Source organism: Oryctolagus cuniculus, chromosome 4 (genome assembly GCF_051225735.1).
Source record: "Oryctolagus cuniculus isolate XC-2025 breed Fujian yellow rabbit chromosome 4, ASM5122573v1, whole genome shotgun sequence".
In the NCBI taxonomy this organism is placed as follows: domain Eukaryota; kingdom Metazoa; phylum Chordata; class Mammalia; order Lagomorpha; family Leporidae; genus Oryctolagus; species Oryctolagus cuniculus.
Window position 1 is genome coordinate 113,119,921 of NC_142870.1, and position 20,241 is coordinate 113,140,161.

Here is a 20,241-nt window from a genome sequence, read left to right on the forward strand (position 1 = left end):
ATGGGAAGTGGAGCAAGCAGGTCATGAACTGGCGCCCACATGGGATGCTGGCGCATCAGGCCAGGACATTAACCCCCTGTACCACAGTGCCAGCCCCTGCTTTATATAAAGTCCAAGATTTTTTAGGGTTATATAAGGATTGTCATTGGGATTTTCCTGGAAATTCCATTGAATCAATAAATTACTTTGGATAGTATGTACATTTTAAGTAATGTTAACTCAGTCCAATACATGAACATGAGAAATCCTACCCATTTTGGATAGAGGCAAGATGGCGGAATAGGAAGGGAGCACACTGATAGACCGGGGAGAGACAGTTTAATAAAAGTGGAGATACTGCAGGTTCAAGGAAGTTTAGGGGAGGAAACAGCAGAAGAAACTCTTCCAGAACGCGTGATTCACAGTGGACCTGCGTGGAGAGCATGGGAGCCCACAGTTCGGGACACCAGCGGCAGACTCAACACACCAGCACTGGAAGGCGAGGTGAGCCAAACCTCAATAGCCTGAGACACCGGCAGGCAAGCAGAGAGAGGAGACTAGAGGGAACGACCCACGGGGGGGGGGGGGGGGGAAGTTCACCAGGCTAACTGGAAGAGAGAGAGAGAGAGAGAAAAAAAAGGTGACTGGTACAGACACGGGTTTCTCTCTCTCCGCTCACCTCTCAAGGGCGAGCAAGACAAAGAGCAGGCGCCATCTTGGACATACGTCATAAGCAGAGCGACCTCAGGTCTGCACCGTCCCTGAGCCTAGCAGAAAAACCTGACTCTGGGTGGGGCGAATTAACAGGAGATTAGGACCTAGTAAATTTGTGGTGCTACTGAACTGAGACTGTGAAAAAAGAGACGGTGGGGGAGAGAACTCACGAAATTCACGTGAGTACTCTCCAGAGATGCTACAATTCCGTAACTTTGGCAACCCAGTGGGAGACTGAAGGAGAATCTGAGCCCACTCTGAGGGCCGAACAGATTCCCTGTGTGGTCCTTGGGAAAGAGCTTCCGATCTCTGGCTCCTGTGGGTATATCATTTGCCTGCTAACTACCTCCAACTTCATTCAGCTGTGTGGAATTACTTCCCTTTTGAATCAAAAAAAGAAAGAAAGAGAGAGAGAGATCTACCATGCCTAACCTGGGAGTGTCACCTTTGGCACACCAAACAGAGCTCTCAGGCCACACCCATCTCAGGCCTCTAAGGCTCCATCAAAAACAGACAGTCCACTTAATCTAGAGTCATAGTATAACAAGAAAAAGCACCACAGTGAAGAAACCAAATATCTCCAATATGCCAAATAACAAACGCAAAAACCGAGGTATAAAAACAAGGAAGTCACTATGATGCCCCCGAATGAAAAAGATGCCCCAATTCAAGATTATGAAGATGATGAGATAGAAGAAATGCAAGAAGCATATCTCAAAAAATTGATAAGAACATTAAGAAGTTCTCAAAAACAAATGCTTGAACTACAGAAATCCTTAATGGACAAGATAGAAAATCTCTCATGAAAATGAAATATTAAGGAGGAATCAAAATGAAACGAAACAACTAGTACAACAGGAAACTGTGATAGTGACGAGAAATCATAATGAAGTGAAGAATTCAATAGATCAAATGAAAAACACAATAGAGAGCCTTACAAACAGAATGGGTGAAGCAGAAGAGAGAATATCAGACTTAGAAGACAGAGAACAGGAAAGGATACAGTCAGACCAAAGAAAAGAAGATCAAATTAGAAATCTAAAACATATTGTCAGGAATCTTCAGGATACTATTAAAAAACCCAACATTCAGGTTCTAGGAGTTCCTGAAGGCATGGAGAGGGAGAAAGGATTAGAAGGCCTTTTTAGTGAGATATTAGCAAAAAATTTCCCAGGTGGAGAAGGACAGAGAAATCCTAGTACAGGAAGCTCACAGAACCCCTAATAAACACGACCAAAAGAGATCCTCACCACGACACGTTGTAATTAAACTCTCCACAATGAAACATAAAGAAAAGATCCTAAAATGTGCAAGAGAGAAACATCAGATTACTCTCAGAGGATCTCCAATCAGACTCACAGCTGACTTCTTATCAGAAACCCTACAAGCTAGGAGGGAATGGCAAGATATAGCCCAGGTACTAAGAGAGAAAAACTGCCAGCCCAGAATATTATATCCTGTAAAGCTATCACTTGTGAATGAAGGTGAAATAAAGACTTTTCATAGCAAACAGAAATTGAAAGAATTTGTCGCCACTCGTCCAGCCCTGCAACAGATGCTTAAAGATGTGTTACACACAGAAACAAAGAAACACGGTCATCAATATGAAAGAAGGTAAAGGAAGGAAACCTCACAGCAAAAGATCACAGGGAATTCAAAGCATATATTAGAACTTATCTTTGGCAAATGGCAGGGCAAAGTTACCACTTATCATTAGTCACATTGAACGGTAATGGCCTGAACTGTCCAGTTAAAAGACACTGATTGGCTGATTGGGTCAAGGAACAAAACCCATCTCTTTGCTGCTTACAAGAAACACATCTTTCCAACAAAGATCCATACAGACTGAAAGTGAAAGGCTGGAAAAAGATATACCATACCAACAGAAATGAAAAAAGAGTGGGCGTAGCCATCTTAATATCGGACAACATAAACTTTACCACAAAAACTGTTAAGAGAGACAAAGAGGGACACTATATAATGATTAAGGGATCAATTCAACAGGAAGATATAACAATTATCAATGTATATGCACCTAACTACAGGGCACTGGTTTATCTGAAAGATAAGGGACTTAAAGGGAGACTTAGACTCCAATACAATAGTAGTGGGGGACTTCAATACTCCACTCTCAGGAATAGACAGATCAATAGGACAGAAGATCAACAAGGATACAGTAGATTTAAAGGACACTATAGCCCAAATGGATCTAACAGATATCTACAGAACTTTCAATCCTACAGCTAAAGATTTTACATTCTTCTCAGCAGTACATGGAACCTTCTCTAGGATTGACCACATACTAGGCTATAAAGCAAGTCTCAGCAAATTCAAAAGAATTAGAATCATACCATGCAGATTCTCAGACCATAAAGGAATGAAGTTAGAAATTAGCAACTCAGGAATCCCTAGAGCATACGCAAACACATGGAGATTGAACAGCATGCTCCTGAATGAACAATGGGTCATAGAAGAAATTAAAAGAGAAATCAAAAATTTTTCTGGAAGTAAATGAGGATAACAGCACAACATACCAAAACTTATGGGACACAGCAAAAGCAGTGTTAAGAGGAAAGTTTATATCAATAGGTGCCTACATCAAGAAATTGGAAAGGCACCAAATAGATGAGCTTTCAATTCACCTCAAGGATCTAGAAAACCTACAGCAAACCAGACCCAAATCTAGTAGGAGAAGAGAAATCATTAAAATCAGAGAAGAAATCAACAGGATTGAATCAAGAAAAACATTCCAAAAAATCAGTCAAACGAGGAGCTGGTTTTTTGAAAAAATAAACAAAATTGACACCCCATTGGCCCAACTAACTAAAAAAAAAAAAGAAAAGACCCAAATCAATAAAATCAGAGATGAAAAAGGAAACATAACAACAGACAACACAGAAATAAAAAGAATCATCAGAAATTACTACAAGGACTTGTATGCCAGCAAACAGGGAAACCTATCAGAAATGGATAGATTTCTGGACAAATGCAACCTACCAAAATTGAACCAGGAAGACATCGAAAACCTAAACAGACCCATAACTGAGACAGAAATTGAAACAGTAATAAAGGCCCTCCCAAAAAAGAAAAGCCCGGGACCAGACAGATTCACTGCTGAATTCTACCAGACATTTAAAGAAGAACTAACTCCAATTCTTCTCAAACTATTCAGAACAATCGAAGAAGAGGGAATCCTCCCAAATTCTTTCTATGAAGCCAGCATCACCAAAATTCCTAAGCCAGAAAAAGATGCAGCACTGAAAGAGAATTACAGACCAATATCCTTGATGAACACAGATGCAAAAATGCTCAATAAAATTCTGGCCAATAGAATGCAACAACACATCAGAAAGATCATCCACCCAGAGCAAGTGGGATTTATCCCTGGTATGCAGGGATGGTTTAATGTGTGCAAAACAATCAATGTGATACACCACATTAACAGACTGCAGAAGAAAAACCATATGATTATCTCAATAGATGCCGAGAAAGCATTTGATAAAATACAACACCCTTTCATGATGAAAACTCTAAGCAAACTAGGTTTGGAAGGAACATTCCTCAATACAATCAAAGCAATCTATGAAAAACCCACAGCCAGCATCCTATTGAATGGGGAAAAGTTGGAAGCATTTCCACTGAGATCTGGTACCAGACAGGGATGCCCACTCTCACCACTGCTATTCAATATAGTTCTGGAGGTTCTAGCCAGAGCTATTAGGCAAGAAAAAGAAATTAAAGGGATACAAATTGGGAAGGAAGAACTCAAACTATCCCTCTTTGCAGATGACATGATTCTTTATTTAGGGGACCCAAAGAACTCTACTAAGAGACTATTGGAACTCATAGAAGAGTTTGGCAAAGTAGCAGGGCATAAAATCAATGCACAAAAATCAACAGCCTTTGTATACACAGACAATGCCATGGCTGAGGAAGAACTTCTAAGATCAATCCCATTCACAATAGCTACAAAAACAATCAAATACCTTGGAATCAACTTAACCAAGGACATTAAAGATCTCTACGATGAAAATTACAAAACCTTAAAGAAAGAAATAGAAGAGGATACCAAGAAATGGAAAAATCTTCCATGCTCATAGATTGGAAGAATCAATATCATCAAAATGTCCATCCTCCCAAAAGCAATTTATAGATTCAATGCAATACCAATCAAGATACCAAAGACCTTCTTCTCAGATCTGGAAAAAATGGTGCTGAAATTCATATGCAGACACAGGAGACCTCGAATAGCTAAAGCAATCTTGTACAACAAAAACAAAGCTGGAGGCATCACAATACCAGATTTCAGGACATACTGCAGGGCAGTTGTTATCAAAAGAGCATGGTACTGGTACAGAAATAGATGGATAGACCAATGGAACAGAATAGAAACACCAGAAATCAATCCAAACATCTACAGCCAACTCATATTTGATCAAGGATCTAAAACCAATCCCTGGAGTAAGGACAGTCTATTCAATAAATGGTGCTGGGAAAATTGGATTTCCACGTGCAGAATCATGAAGCAAGACCCCTCCCTTTCATCTTTTTTTTTTTGACAGGCAGAGTGGACAGTGAGAGAGAAAGACAGAGAGAAAGGTCTTCCTTTGCCGTTGGTTCACCCTCCAATGGCCGCCGCAGCCAGCGCACCGCACTGATCCGATGGGAGGAGCCAGGAGCCAGGTGCTTTTCCTGGTTTCCCATGGGGTGCAGGGCCCAAGCACCTGGGCCATCCTCCACTGCACTCCCTGGCCACAGCAGAGAGCTGGCCTGGAAGAGGGACAACGTGACAGAATCCAGCGCCCCAACCGGGACTAGAACCCGGTGTGCTGGTGCCGCTAGGAGGAGGATTAGCCTAGTGAGCCACGGCGCCGGCCCTCCCTTTCATCTTACACAAAAATTCACTCAACATGGATTAAAGACTTAAATCTATGACATGACACCATCAAATTATTAGAGAGCATTGGAAAAATCCTGCAAGATATAGGTACTGGCAATGACTTCTTGGAAAACACCCCAGAAGCACAGGCAGTCAAAGCCAAAATTAACATTTGGGATTGCATCAAATTGAGAAGTTTCTGTACTGCAAAAGAAACAGTCAGGAAAGTGAAGAGACAACCGACAGAATGGGAAAATATATTTGCAAACTATGCAACTGATAAAGGGTTGATAACCAGAATCTACAAAGAAATCAAGAAACTCCACAACATCAAAACAAACAACCCAGTTAAGAGATGGGCCAAGGACCTCAATAGACATTTTTCAAAAGTGGAAGTCCAAATGGCCAACAGACACATGAAAAAATGTTCAAGATCACTAGCAATCAGGGAAATGCAAATCAAAACCACAATGAGGTTCCACCTCACCCCAGTTAGAATGGCTCACATTCAGAAATCTACCAACAACAGATGCTGGAGAGGATGTGGGGAAAAAGGGACACTAACCCACTGTTGGTGGGAATGCAAACTGGTTAAGCCACTATGGAAGTCAGTCTGGAGATTCCTCAGAAACCTGAATATAGCCCTACAACATGACCCAGCCATCCCACTCCTTGGAATTTACCCAAAGGAAATGAAATAGGCAAACAAACAAGCTGCCTGCACCTTAATGTTTATTGCAGCTCAATTTACAATAGCTAAGACCTGGAACCAACCCAAATGCCCATCAACGGTAGACTGGATAAAGAAATTATGGGACATGTACTCTTTAGAATACTATACAGCAGTCAAAAACAACGAAACCCAGTCATTTGCAACAAGATGGATGAATTTCTTTTTCTTTTCTTTCGTTTTTTCCTTCTCTTCCCTCCCCTCCCCTCCCCTCCTCACCTCCCTTCTCTCCCCACAGCGAATTGGCCCCCACAGTGTGGGGAATATGGAATGTTTCAGCTCTGAGATGTTAACTGAGGAAGCAGAAATGTAAGAAAGCAAAAATGTGCAGCTGCTGTCTAAAAAATACTCCATATTCAGTTTCATCAGGAGTTTCTTGTGCTTTTATTAACGTGGTCCTGATGAAGGAATTGGAAAGTTCTAGATACAGAAATCCTCACTTTGCAGTTCCCTCAAGTATGGAGATAGCATGAAGCCAATTACTTTTCTGGCTACCAGACAGGCCTCTTCTGCCCAATATGTGATAATAGAAATAAACAAAAACAAAAACAAAATCCCTTGCTGAATTCATTGGTGGCAAGCAGCCTTTTGGTAGCGCTGACCTGATCAAGACTGAACTTCATATTCATGCCGACAAGCATGGGTCATTGTTGGCACAAGACACCTGGTCCTTAGAGAACAACTTGGGAATGAGAGAAACCTGGAGAAGGCCATAACATCAAGGGGCTATCCAGAAAATACCCGGGAAACGATTGTGATGACTCCCCACGCATTCTCATGCTTACTGCTTGGAGAATGCTTGTTCTGCACAGTGGAGTGTGGAGAAGGGCCAGGTTGATCTGTGGTTTACGACTTCCCACAGTAGCCTTCCTCCCTACCTTTTTTTTCCTTCTCTGGATGGAAAATACCCACCCAAATTAATGTGATAGCCACCAGCTTCCTGTAGTCCTTCGACAGGGACCCAGAAGTTTATATTCTTAAGCATTTTAAATCAATCCATGACTAGATAGATTATTAAGAGTCTATGTTCTCGAAAACATGAGGTTGTCTACTTGCCCCAGAACCAAATGATCTCAGTCTTAAGGTGGGGGACACTCAGTGGGAAATAGCCCTGTCTGTTTTAGGAATACATGCAACTTTGGACTAAAATAGAGTGGAAAAACTGGTGCCATTTGAAGGAAAAAAAGAAAGGGATTAGATTGAACTGATGCTCAAAGCCTCTCTGATATAAAATATTTGGTCACATATTAGTTGGCTTGACACTTCCAGCAAGGTGAAGATGCAATAACAAAAGGAAGAGAAGAGGTGGAGCCCCGCAGTTTCTGTTGGCACAAGACTCTTCGGTTCTGGTAACAGTTCAGTTCGTTTGCAAATTCCGCACGTGTCTTTTAGCTTTTCAGACAGAAGTTTAATTTCTTCGTATATATCCTGCTTTTCAGAATGCTTTTCAGATGCAGCGTCCAGCGATTTCAGACTGTTAGTGACATTCTTGACCTCTTCTTCCCGCTCACCACATTTTCGTTCAGACACCTCTGCACGCTCCTATGCCCTTTCCGGGTCGCCCTCTAGAGTGAGCAATTTCTGAGCCACCCTGTATGTATGGTCCGCCTCCTCAGCAATGTGCTTGGCCTCTTGAATTTCCATCATCTCATCTTTCATGGCCCGGTTTTCTGTCAGCTTCATTCCCCTCTCGCTTTCATCCGCAGCCTTTTCGGCCTCTTCCAGCTTCTGCAGGGCCGTGGCCAGTTGTTCCTGAGCTCTGTCCAGTTCCTCCTCCAAGAGCTGACGCACTGATTGACAGTTGCCACATCGCCTTTGGCTTTCTGCCGCTCGCGCTCATCATGCAGCTCCCGCCGCGGGCCCTGCCCTCTGGTCCTGCTGCTTGTCCTTGTACGTCTGCTGCTGCAGGGCCTAGACCCTGGCGTTTCTCCTCTCCAGCCATGTGAAGCCTGCCATGGCCCAGGGCACCAGGGCACGGGGCACATGCAGTGGGCTGGTGGCCGCAGTAGGCGCTCGGGGGCTGGGCGGGGCTGGGCTGGGCTGTCGCAAGAGCTGCAGCCGTGACTGAGTCATTTAACAATTTTTTATTCATTTACTGAGTTCTTCATTTTCAATATTTCTGTTTGATTCCTTTTCAGGATCTCTCTTTGCTGAATTTCTCAGTGATACCAGGCATTGCTTTCCTAATACTGGTTAAACGCTCTGTAGTCTCTCCTCTCATATGTCATCGAGTTGCCTTATAATTCCTTTGAATTCTTTATGAGGCATTTTGTCAGTATCATTTGGCTGCTAAGCAGTGACTGTGTTCCCTTGGAGGTGTCACATTCATATTTGAACTTCCTGTGTCCCTACACTGATAATTTTGCATCTGAAAGATCACTGTCTCTACTGCTTTTACAGGGTAGTTTTTGGTGAAAGACTTTTTCCTCAAGATGTGTCTTGATGTCAGCCTGGCGGACTACTTTAGCTATAATTCTAGTCGCACCACAGTGTAGTCTCTCTGTAATCCATAGCAGCGGTGGGGCTCCAGAGTGTTCATTCTTAGTGCTAGTGGGCTTGTGTGGGTCAGCTGATGGCCTTTGGCAAGAGGGAGCAGGCCCGGGCATGCACAAGCACTGGCCCAGTTCTGGTCAGGTTGGATGGATGCCGAAGCAGCCGGTGTTGCTGGTGGTGGAGGGGCTAGTGTCACCAGAGTGCCCATCCTCAGTGCAGAGTGGCATGTGGGCCCCCAGCAATAGGGCCGGGCCAAGGTCCCTGAGGCACCATTCTCAGGTCTCCCAGGATAGCATTGTTCCAGATGGTGGTGCTGTCGTGGATGGGGGCCGTTATTATGATATTTAACTCATATTTATGTTTATATGATTTTATGTTTATATATTTTAAGTGTTTTATAGCCATATCTTTCACTTTCTTATTAATACTTAAAATAATTGTTATATTACTAAGTTAAATACTTGTGTCTACTAAGTAGAGACAAAACATTTCAACAATATTTTCCAAGCTGTTAAAAATAGTTAACTTAGGGGAGTACAATTCAAGAACTGGTTTTAACCTCCATTTCTTACATGTTAATATTGTGGAAATATGATTTATTTTTATATATTTGATCAATTATAAAAATAAGCAGTTAAAATAAAAAACTGGGCCGGCGCCGTGGCTCACTAGGCTAATCCTCCACCTTGCGGCGCCGGCACACCGGGTTCTAGTCCCGGTCAGGGTGCCAGATTCTGTCCCGGTTGCCCCTCTTCCAGGTCAGCTCTCTGCTGTGGCCAGGGAGTGCAGTGGAGGATGGCCCAAGTGCTTGGGCCCTGCACCCCATGGGAGACTAGGAGAAGCACCTGGCTCCTGCCATCGGATCAGCGCGGTGCACCGGCAGCAGTGCGCCAGCCGCGGTGGCCATTGGAGGGTGAACCAACGGCAAAGGAAGACCTTTCTCTCTGTCCCTCTCTCTCACTGTCCACTCTGCCTGTAAAAAAAAAACAACAACAACAACAACAACAACAACAACAAAAACTGGTCCATCTAATCTTTAAATAGTCAATTATTTATAGAATATAATTTTGTGGTTTTTTATAAACTAAAAGAACAATATTTAAATATGTTAGAAATAAAATTTAACACTTTCAATCTCAATAGATCAAAGATAGGACACACTTTCTGTGTTATGAAGGCTTACATAAATTCAGTAGGAAAAAGCGGTTAGTCTAAAAGTAAAAAGTTTTTTGCTTTTCATTTAAGTCCCAACACCTTGTAGTCATTTGATTTTGACCTATGGTCTCTAAACTTGGATTTTCTTTTTGCTTTATATAATGTAGATCATATTATCCACTTTCTTTCCATATATGATTGTTTAAATATTAAGAAAGTAACATACATATACACAGTCACACTATGGAGAAAGGTGGTATTTAAATGTATGATGTTTTTGGGAAGGGCATTCTAGCATATTGGCATTTTATTTATTTCACTTTTTTATTGAATTAACAAGACTTTAAGATATTCAGAAAGAACTACATTTTATTTATTCATGATGTTTATCGTAATTTTTGGCAATAAATTTAAATTTAGAATCAAATTTTTTGCCATTTTAGATTATCTAATACACTACATAAATATAAAAATAAATGAATATGGATAGCAGGATTTATTTTTAGGATAGAAGTAATATTTGGTTTGTGTTATTTAAATAAATGTATGTTTGTGTAATTCTACCTTGATATTTACAGTTAATACCATTGGTTTCGATATTTTATAAACACAAGATGAAAACAGACATTGTTATTGCCTTTGAAATTCATGGGCCTTCTTAAAAAGAAAAATCAGGCTTACTTTGGACTACTCTGTTTTAAAAATTTTAGCTAAAATACAGATATTTCTAACAGGCTGAAGCATTAACAACACTGCTTGAATTTCTTTTAAAATTAAGTGCTACATAGGTCCATATGGGACTTTTTGAAAGTCACTGAGAAAATTTGGAGCAGACGTCACAGTATTGTATACATCACAGGCTGATGTATGTGCATAGGTCACATTTGCCACTTTTTTCCTAGGTTATTTATTTATTAATTCTGTGTAAAATTACACTAGTTAATTTGATGTTCACTGATTTATTCCAGAATCAGACTGCAATGAATCTTAATAGATTTTCAAAAGGTCATAACTGGAAAGTTTCAGTGTAATCTTTGCTGTTTAAATGGTAACTAGCTGAAAATTTTAAAATAGTCATATTTCCTAAGGAGAATACAAGATAATTATTTCTTATCCTTCCTGAATTTTTCTTCTTTGTTGAGGACGTTTGCTAAAAAGTAAAACCTATTTCTTGTCTTCCTAATACCAGGTTTTCATAAAGCCTCTAAAGATCCAGACTCTTCCCCTGGAGTGTAGTTCAAGCTCATATAGTATCCCAGTCTTGGGTTACACTGAGGTAGTTTCTGATAACAAACCCTATGGAGAACAGGACCTTCCCAAAATTTGTCTGTTCATTTCCGGCCACTCTGAAGGCATGTGGAAAGTTCTGTTGTCTTCTTCTGTAATTCTTTTTCTCAACTACTTATTTTAATTGTTCTACTCTACTCCATTCCCCGTACCTTATATTTTCCATATGCCATTTTCCATAGGCTATTTTAAAAAAATTCTTTGTACTTTATGACCTTCTGTGGTACGATGGGATAGACTGACAACAAAAGGTCTTGTAACACCAATAAAGTAAGGACTAGTAGAGATGCACTCAGGGTATTAAGGAGATACATGGGGTGGATACTTCCACAAGTTGTTTCTGAACCTATGGGAATAAGGTAGGATAAATACAGGAGGAGAAGTAGAAGGCTTCCAGGCAAAGATGATGAAAGGTGAGCAAAGGCCATCCTGGTAAGTCGTCTCAGGACCAAAGACGTGAAATAAGGAAAACTTGGCATTTACTAGGACAATATGAAGACAGACAGATCCTGTTGTGAACTTTTGAATAGTGTATTCTTTTTGAAGGTGCTTTATCACCAAGGACTACTCGTTACTGCTTAATCATGCTCCTTTTGGATTAGCTGTATTTAGTTCTTTAGCTATCATGTTCACAAAATCTGTCTATTTGAGGTTGGCATAGTGCAAAGACTATGAGTCATTAAAATGATATGCATACCTGGGGTCATTTTCCAGCTCTGGTATCCATTCACCATGTGACTTAGGACAAGTTGTTTGAACTCTTTGAACTTTAGTTTCTTTATCTTTAAAATGTAGATTATCATAGTTAAGTTTTAGAGATAAAACATTTGCCTTGAGATTAAGTGATACAATGTTTTTAAGATGCTTAGCATTGTATGAGCCCTACCTAGTCCCCCAAGAAGATGCCAGATGTTATTATTATATTGATTGATACAACCCTCAATTTTTCTTTTTAAATATTAATTAAATTGAATTGAATATTAGGACTCATAGATTGTTGGAGGTATGTAAATTACTTAGTCTAACATTTGATTCTTTAATCAAATCGTATTTTGTTTCTTTTTTAAAAGGCGAAATCTGAAATATTACCCAGTGTATTGGACGTGGCCCATCAATTTATAAAAGAAGCTAATCCAGATGAACCCAAAGCGGAGAATACTACAAAAGAGAGCAATAAAACTCAGAATAAACCCCAACCTGTACTGCAGGGGAACAGTTCAGGGGTAAGCTGCGGGAAATAGACTAGACATTGTCTATCTTATATGACTATGGCAACCATCATTCATATTCTTAACTAGACTATAAAGTTTCGCAGATTATTTTATAAAGTTATTATTTAATATGGGTTTGTGTCTTATTATTCAAAAATATCTGGATTGTAAGAAAGCCTTTTGCAGGGAGAATTTGGGTTCCACTGAACATTGATCTTTTTGATGAATGGTCTTTTGACCATATGACTTTCTGGATGTTTCTACCCTCTCAGGGACTGAGCAGGTATTTGGAGGAAACATTAAAAAACAATGATGAAATGTATGTTTTATATTGAACTTCAGATAGGCAAAAAATACAGAACTTTGCAAAGCACTTTAGGGGACAGGCAATTTACAGTTACTTAAAACCAGACTTATAGCAAATTCTGGTTCTTATTCAGATTGAGTACTGATCTGACAATGTGCTGGATAAGCTTTTATCAGCTCGCATCTATATTTTTTATAATAGATGTGTTGATTCTTTACTGAGAAATAAACTTAAAATTTTGGTCTATGGTATAATCTTCATTGTTTCAGAAGTCACTCACTTTTCTCCTGTAGTTCAGAAATGGTGTCTAATTTGCCAGAGTCCCACAGTTTACAAACTGATGACCAAGTTTGGATTGAACTTAAGTGTGTTGAACTGCCAACACGTGCTTACAGAACATGAATGAAAATGTGCTCTATACTTGGAGGACCTCTTTCCAGCAAAGGAACTATGCTTGGATTTTACAGAAAAGTCGACATAATTTTCATGGATTTCATTTCTAATGGATCTACTAAGGGTATTTTGTGAAGAGTCACTTAAAGAGTTACAGCCTGCTAATTATAACAATTTATTGAGGGCCTGAACTGTCCCTATTTATTTATTTATTTATTTACTTATTTGAAAGAGTTGAGAGAGAGAGAGAGAGAGAGAGAGAGAGAGGAAGGTCTTCCATCCCTTGGTTCACTCCCCAGATGGCTGCAATGGCCAGGACTGGGCCAGGAGCTTCTTCTGTGCCTCCCACATGGGTGCAGGGGCCCAAGCACTTGGGCTGTCCTCCACTGCGTTCCCAGGCCATTAGCAGGTAGCTGGATCAGAAGTATAGCAGACAGGAATTGCTTTGTCTGCTCTACTACAATGCTGTCCCTTACCCTAAATATTTTACACTAGCTATTTCCCTTTGTCTTTTCTTCCATATTTTTTGAAGATGGAAGAATAGTGGCAAAGAACTGTTTTTATGACTTTCTCAAGGTGTAATTGACTGGGCAACTTAAGATGAACTCAGATTTGACTGAAATCTGCTTTTGATCATCACACGGAAGCTGAGGTTTTAGAGGTTTTCTTTGTGCTTGCTGTTTTATCTAATTTAGCCTGTCTAAATGGAGCCTGTCTAAATTTAGCCTGTCTAAAATAAGAGCGGTAAATCAACAGCTAGTATTTATTTAACACCTTATTCTAGTCATTGTGCTGAATGCTTTATTTGCTTTTTCTGATCTAATAATCACAATAGCCATGTAAGTTTTTTTTTAAGATTTTATTTATTTGAGATGTAGTGTTATAGAGAGAGGGAGAAGAGAGAGAGAAAGGTCTTGCATCTGATGATTCACTCTCCAAATGGCTGCAATGACCAGAGCTGGGCTGATCCAAAGTTGGGAGCTTATTCCAGGTCTCCCATGTGGATGCAAAGCACTTTGACCATCTTCCACTCCTTTCCCAAGCCATAAGCAGAGAGCTGGGTTGGAAGAGGAGCATCTGGGACACAAACTGGTGCCAATATGGGATGCCAGTGTCACAGGCAGAGGCTCAGCTTACTGCTCCACAGCACTGGCCCTGACACTTTGTGCTTTTAGTCCTTACAATAAATGCTTCACAATGTTCATGGAAATACAGAATTAAAAGATAAGTTGATTTTGGTGTAAAACCTTTTCAAATTCATGCATACAAGAACTCTTTAAAAAGTTCATCGAGATGTGCACCACTAGATAAGTATGCATGGATTTCAAAAGTGTTTTTGCAATAAATTTAACTTATCTTTTCCACTCTGATTTCTACACAGATGTTTGAAATACCCTTGTATGTATGCTATGTAGACCCTCTGCCTCTTGTATTAACTTAAAAACATTAGTTTGGTGGTATATGTTAAGATCAATTGGAGAATTGATAAGAGAATGTGCATTATTGAGTTCTATTTCTCTGTAGGGTGGGGCTGAGACATGAGTGGTTTTAACAGCATATCATTGATTTCGGTGACTATTCTCAGTGGGGATTCACTTTTGTAGGTGCATCCAGGTGTGCACCTATATTCAAAGCACACACTAAAGAGAGAACCCTCATGGGCTTGGCACTCTGTGCTGAAGAGCAGTAGTTTTCAAACTATAGTAAGAATCAGAAACATAGGCAAGGTGTTGAACATATGAATCCTTGAATCTTCCATCAAAATTCTGTTCCCCTCTTACATCTTACATCTAGGTTAGCCCTCAAGAGACAGTCTTAAAAAAAAAAAAAAACTAAGAGAGAGGGAGGGAGAGAGACAGAGAATTCCCATTCTTTGGGTCACTCTTTAAATGCCAACAGCCAGGGCTAGGCCATGTCTACACCACAAGACAGGGACTCCGTGTGGATCTCCCACGTGGTCGACAGGGACCCAGGTACTGCTTCCCAGGGGTGCATTAGCAGGATGCTGGCATCAGGTATGGACCAGCACTAGAGTATGAGAGACTCAGGCACTCAAGAATGGGATGGAGGTACCTCAAACAGCATCTGAACTCATAGCCCAAATGTCTGAGCCAGGAATCTAATTTTCAAGGCACACTCTCAAGTAATTCTAATGGCTGGAAGAGTCACAATGGTGCCAAGTTGGATATCTGCCTTAGGGCTTTTAAATGGATTTAAACCAACGGGGGTATCCTTGGAAAGGGGTGCAGTTTAGGAAAGGACTTAGATTTTTGAAGCTAGAACACTGATTTGTAATACTGTTGCTGACTTTCTTACAGTTTTGTAAAACTAGAAAAACTACTTAGCCCTTTTGAACTCCTATTTTTTTTTCTTCTGGAATGTGGGGATATTGAAAGAGATCTTAAAGGGATATCATGTGCTTAGAGGGTAATGAATGCACTGATTGGCTATCCAGTGGCTCCTCTGAATTTCCTAATCTTTTTAGAAATCAGCAAGATTATGTCCAACTCTACATGGAAGTAATATTTAACATTTTTGAGTAAAACATTTAAAAGACAATCTAAAACCCTCTATCTTTGGTTTTTCTTACCCTGTATGTGGAAGCCAGGAATCCCAATTTGGCATGGCTCTAAGATGCAAATGTCTTATATCTATGCTTCATTGCTTGGAAAAGAGCTGCCCTGGAGAGCCACTGGAATCATTCATACTTAAACCATTTTGTATCAAGCTACTTAGTTTTCAATGCTTCTTTTTGAAGGCAGGATGGGTACAGGGACACACTCACATTTTGCTTCCTGGATTCCCATACGTATCTTCCCACATAGTCCTATCTCTCAGTATCTTAAAGCTAAATGCATCTTCTCTTTTCACCAACCTGAAGATGTCACTGTGTGAGGTACCTCATCTAGCTTTCCAAGGCAACAAAGACAGTTGTTTTCTACAGTCTATCTCCTTCTCTGTATTAGTCTGCTTGGGCTGTCCTAACAGAATATCAAAGGCTGAGCACTTTAAGCAACAAGCATTTCTTTTCTCCCAGTTCTGTAGGCTAGAATCTCAGATCAAATCTGTAGGCTAGAATTCCAGATCAGATCTGTAGGCTAGAATCCCAGATCAAATCTGTAGGCTAGAAATCTGAGATCAAAGTCCTGGTGGCTTCAGTTTCTGCTGAGGCTTTTTGTCTTTGCTTCCAAATGGCTGCCAGCTTGCTGTGTCCTTCAATGACTTTTCCTCTGTGTACAATGTGGAGAAAAAGGAATGGGGGTAGAGAATATACTAGCATACCGGAAAGCGATAGGAGTAGAGCAGGCCTATCAGAGTAAGGCCTCACCTTTATGACCTTTTACCCTTATTTACTTCCTCATAGAACCTGTCTCTAAATACAGTCATATTGGAAGTTAGGGCTTTAACACATTGTCGCTCCCCGTCTTCATGGAGGAACGACACAGGACCCTGCGCTGTTCTTTCGGCCCTTCCCGGGTTTGCTGCTGGTTCTTCCCGGGTTGGCTGCTGGTCCTTCCCGGGTTGGCTACCGTCCCTTCCACCTCCGTGGAAGGGCGGTTCCCCCTGCCACATTCCCCACTTCCGCAGGGGAGCGGCACACCGCCGGCCGGCTCTCTCGGGGGCTGCACAGGTGTTCCCCTTAGATGTTCCCCTTAGATGTTCCTGGTGCATGTTGTCTCTCTCCTCTTTTATAGTCCTCTTCCACCAATCCCAACTCTGCTACCCACACGCCGAGTACGCTGCTCTCCTCCAATCAGGAGCAGGTCCTACAGTTTATTGGTTGAACTGGAGGCAGCTGTGTAGAAGCTGTTTCTCCCTTCTCAGCGCCATATTGTGGGAGAGCAGATGCATAGAATAAGTCTTAATTCCAGTAACTTAGTCTAGTCCGAGTTGCTCCCCACAACACATGAATGGGGAGTTGGAGAGAGGGCGAAGCATAATTTGGTTTGTCAAAGTCACCATACTCCACACAATCTGCCATCCAAAAATGGCATCTCTTGAATGTTTGCTTACTGATTCTGTCCTTGATACTTTTCCAGATACTGCAGTTGAAGAACAACTAGTTTATGAAGTAGTTACCTTTTGTTTGCTCCCCTTCCAGGAGTCTATTGACATTTGTAGTTTTGTATTATGTATTTCTATACACAAATCTTAATGTACTCTGCATATTGATTTCCTAACATGTTTTTTACACTTAACACTATAGTTTTCATATTCATATAAGTACATTCTGGAGCCTTCACATTCTGTGTAGAATAAAATACTCCATTTATTGAATGGAAAATGACTTTTTAAACATCTGACTACTATTGATGAACACTTATACTGTTTCAATATTTTGTGAGTACATATTAAAATATGGAGTATAATTTCGGAAAAATTTGATTTCCTTATATGAATGTACATTAATGTAATAGAACTCTGAAATTGCTAGGTTAAGGGATTATGCATTTATAATATTGGTTGATATGGCCAAATGGCTGTAACATTTTAATTGGGTTCCTTAAATATAAACTCACTCTTCAAATTCTCTCTCCCACACTGCTGTAATTTGTTATTTGTTTTTCTGTTTTTTATTTTCGATAGACAAGTCTGTTTTCCCCTATATGGCCAGCGCCCCTGTTTGTCTTGTCACTGATTATATTTTCCCATTTTCCACTTTTGCTAATCAGTACAAACTTACTTATAGTTCTGTCCTTCCATGCTGACTGATTCCCTAACTAAGCTTCTATTCCATTCTCTATCTTTGGAGTAGTGCCTTCATCACATTTGCTTATGGAATTCTGATTTTTTTAAATGTATCATCATTTGTTTATTTTTTATTTTTTAAAAAATATTTATAAAGAGAACAAATTTCATTTATTTTACATACAGGTTTAAGAGCAATTCTTATTTTATCTTTCAAAACCCAGTTCAGATGCCACTGTTGCATTATATGTACTCCTTGAACCTATTTCTGTTGTCTATATATTAACCCAAGTTTCTGTGACCAGCCACTAGTACAGTGTCTGGTGACTAATAGGCCCTCACATATATTTTACTTACATTTAACATTTTTGTATATATCTTTAACAATGTATTCTCAATACTAATAGTCTGTCAATTTTTGTTTTTCAGTTAAGGGCTAAACTTAGTTATCTATATTTGTGTCTAACAGGTTCAGGTTAGAGATTTAGCAGTTTGATTAGTACAAATAATTCACATTTGATAGTCTAGCCATTGGTATGGATTTTATTTTACTTACGTTTCTTAATTTGTTCCATTTTTTTTTCTGATAACACTGATAATTGCTGAATCCTACCTTTATTTTCTGTCTTCAGTTTGGACCTATGTACTGTACTGGAATCAATTCTTTCCCTGACTGAGAAGCATACAATGTTTCATATGCATGAAAAAACTTCCTTATAAATTCAACTAACTTTCAATGAGTGCCTAACTTAATGTGAGGCACTGCTTTAGGCACTGAAAAAAAAGACAAAATCCCCATTCTCATTATCTTATAATGGGGAAAAACAGACAATAAATAAACATGAAGAGTAAATTCACAAAGAACTATGCAATAGGAGAAACACAAGGCAGTTAAAGGATTATAAAGTAGGGGGAAAGGTACTATTATATTTGGGATTTTTAGCAGAGATCTCTCTGAGTAGATCACATTGAGCCATAGAAAGTAAAATGTGAAGAATGACTGGCTGAAGCTTTGGAGAAGGCTTATTCTAGGCATTGTTTATAGCTAGGGCAAGGCCCTTAAGAAGGAACATTCTTGAGGAGGAGCTTCACAGCCAGTCCCAAAGGGACAAATACCATATGTTCTCCCTGATCGGTGACAACTGACTGAACACAAAAAAGGAAACCTGTTGAAGTGAAATGGACACTATGAGAAATGGTGACTTGATCAGCATAGCCCTGACTGTTAATGAACAACTTAATACATTATCCCTCTTAGTAGTTTTTTTTTTTGTCTGTTCTACTTAATATGACTGGTTTAATTCTGTAATTAATACACAGTTATTCTTAAGTGTTGAAATTTAACTGAAATGTGATCCCTGTTAAACATAAGAGTGGGAATAAGAGAGGGAAGAGATGTACAATTTGGGACATGCTCAAGCTGACTTGCCCCAAATGGTAGAGTTAGAAACATACCAGGGGACTCCAATTTAATCCTATCGAGGTGGCATGTACCAATGCCATCTCACTAGTCCAAGTGATCAATTTCAGTTCACAATTGATCATAATGAAAGTTCTAAGAGTCAAAGGGAACACATAAGCAAGTCTAGTACCTGCTAATACTAACAGATAGAATAAATAAAGGGGAGAGTGATCTAACATGGGAAGTGAGATACTCAGCAGACTCATAGAATGGCAGATGTCCTAAACAGCACTCTGGCCTCAGAATCAGCCCTAAAGGCATTCCAATCTGGCTGAAAAGTCCATGAGAGTATTTCAGGCATGGAAAGCCAAGACACTCTGGCAAAAACAAACAAACAAACAAACAAACAAAAACAACAACAACAACAACAAAAAAAACAAACCCTAAATGAAAGATCTCTGTAAGTGAGATCCCAGTGGAAAGAACAGGTCTTCAAAGAAGGAGGTACCTTTCTCTGAAGGGAGGAGAGAACCTCCACTTTGACTATGAGCTTGTCTGAACAAGATAAAGGTCAGAGAACTCAAGGGGCTTCCATAGCCTTGGAAACTCATGACTGGTGCATGGGGAGATTACTGATGCCATAAACAGGAGTGTCAATTTGTAAAGTCAACAACAGGAGTCACCGTGCACTGACTCTTCATGTAGGATCTCTGTCCTTAATGTGCTGTACATTGAGACTTAATGCTATAACGAGTACTCAAACAGTATATTTCACTTTGTGTTTCTATGTGGGTGCAAACTGTTGAAATCTTTACTTAATGTATACTAAACTGATCTTCAGTAAAAAAAAAAAAAAGGAGAAATTATCAATTCCCAACTTGATTCTCACTGGGATTAAACATGACAATAGGTCTGATCTGATTTCATCATCATTTAAAAAAAATCATCTATTATTTTTCACTTTGTTTCTGTGTGGTAGCAAACTGTTGAAATCTTTACTTA

At 39.9% G+C, this 20,241-nt stretch overlaps 1 protein-coding gene and 1 pseudogene across 5 annotated transcripts in view; one reads left to right on the plus strand and one right to left on the minus strand.

The window, feature by feature from the left end:
- ZBBX (zinc finger B-box domain containing) overlaps positions 1-20,241 on the plus strand; it is a 164,559-nt gene that overhangs the window by 47,124 nt on the left and 97,194 nt on the right. For all 5 annotated transcript variants that reach the window (XR_016232581.1, XM_089331010.1, XM_089331011.1 and 2 more), the window contains exon 8: positions 12,308-12,460. Coding sequence is in view for 4 of the 5 variants with exons in the window: in XM_089331010.1 (XP_089187136.1) it covers positions 12,308-12,460 (153 nt within the window). In the remaining variant the exon portion in view is untranslated. The remainder of the gene's footprint in view (positions 1-12,307; positions 12,461-20,241) is intronic.
- On the minus strand, positions 7,497-8,375 carry LOC103350499 (uncharacterized; annotated as a pseudogene).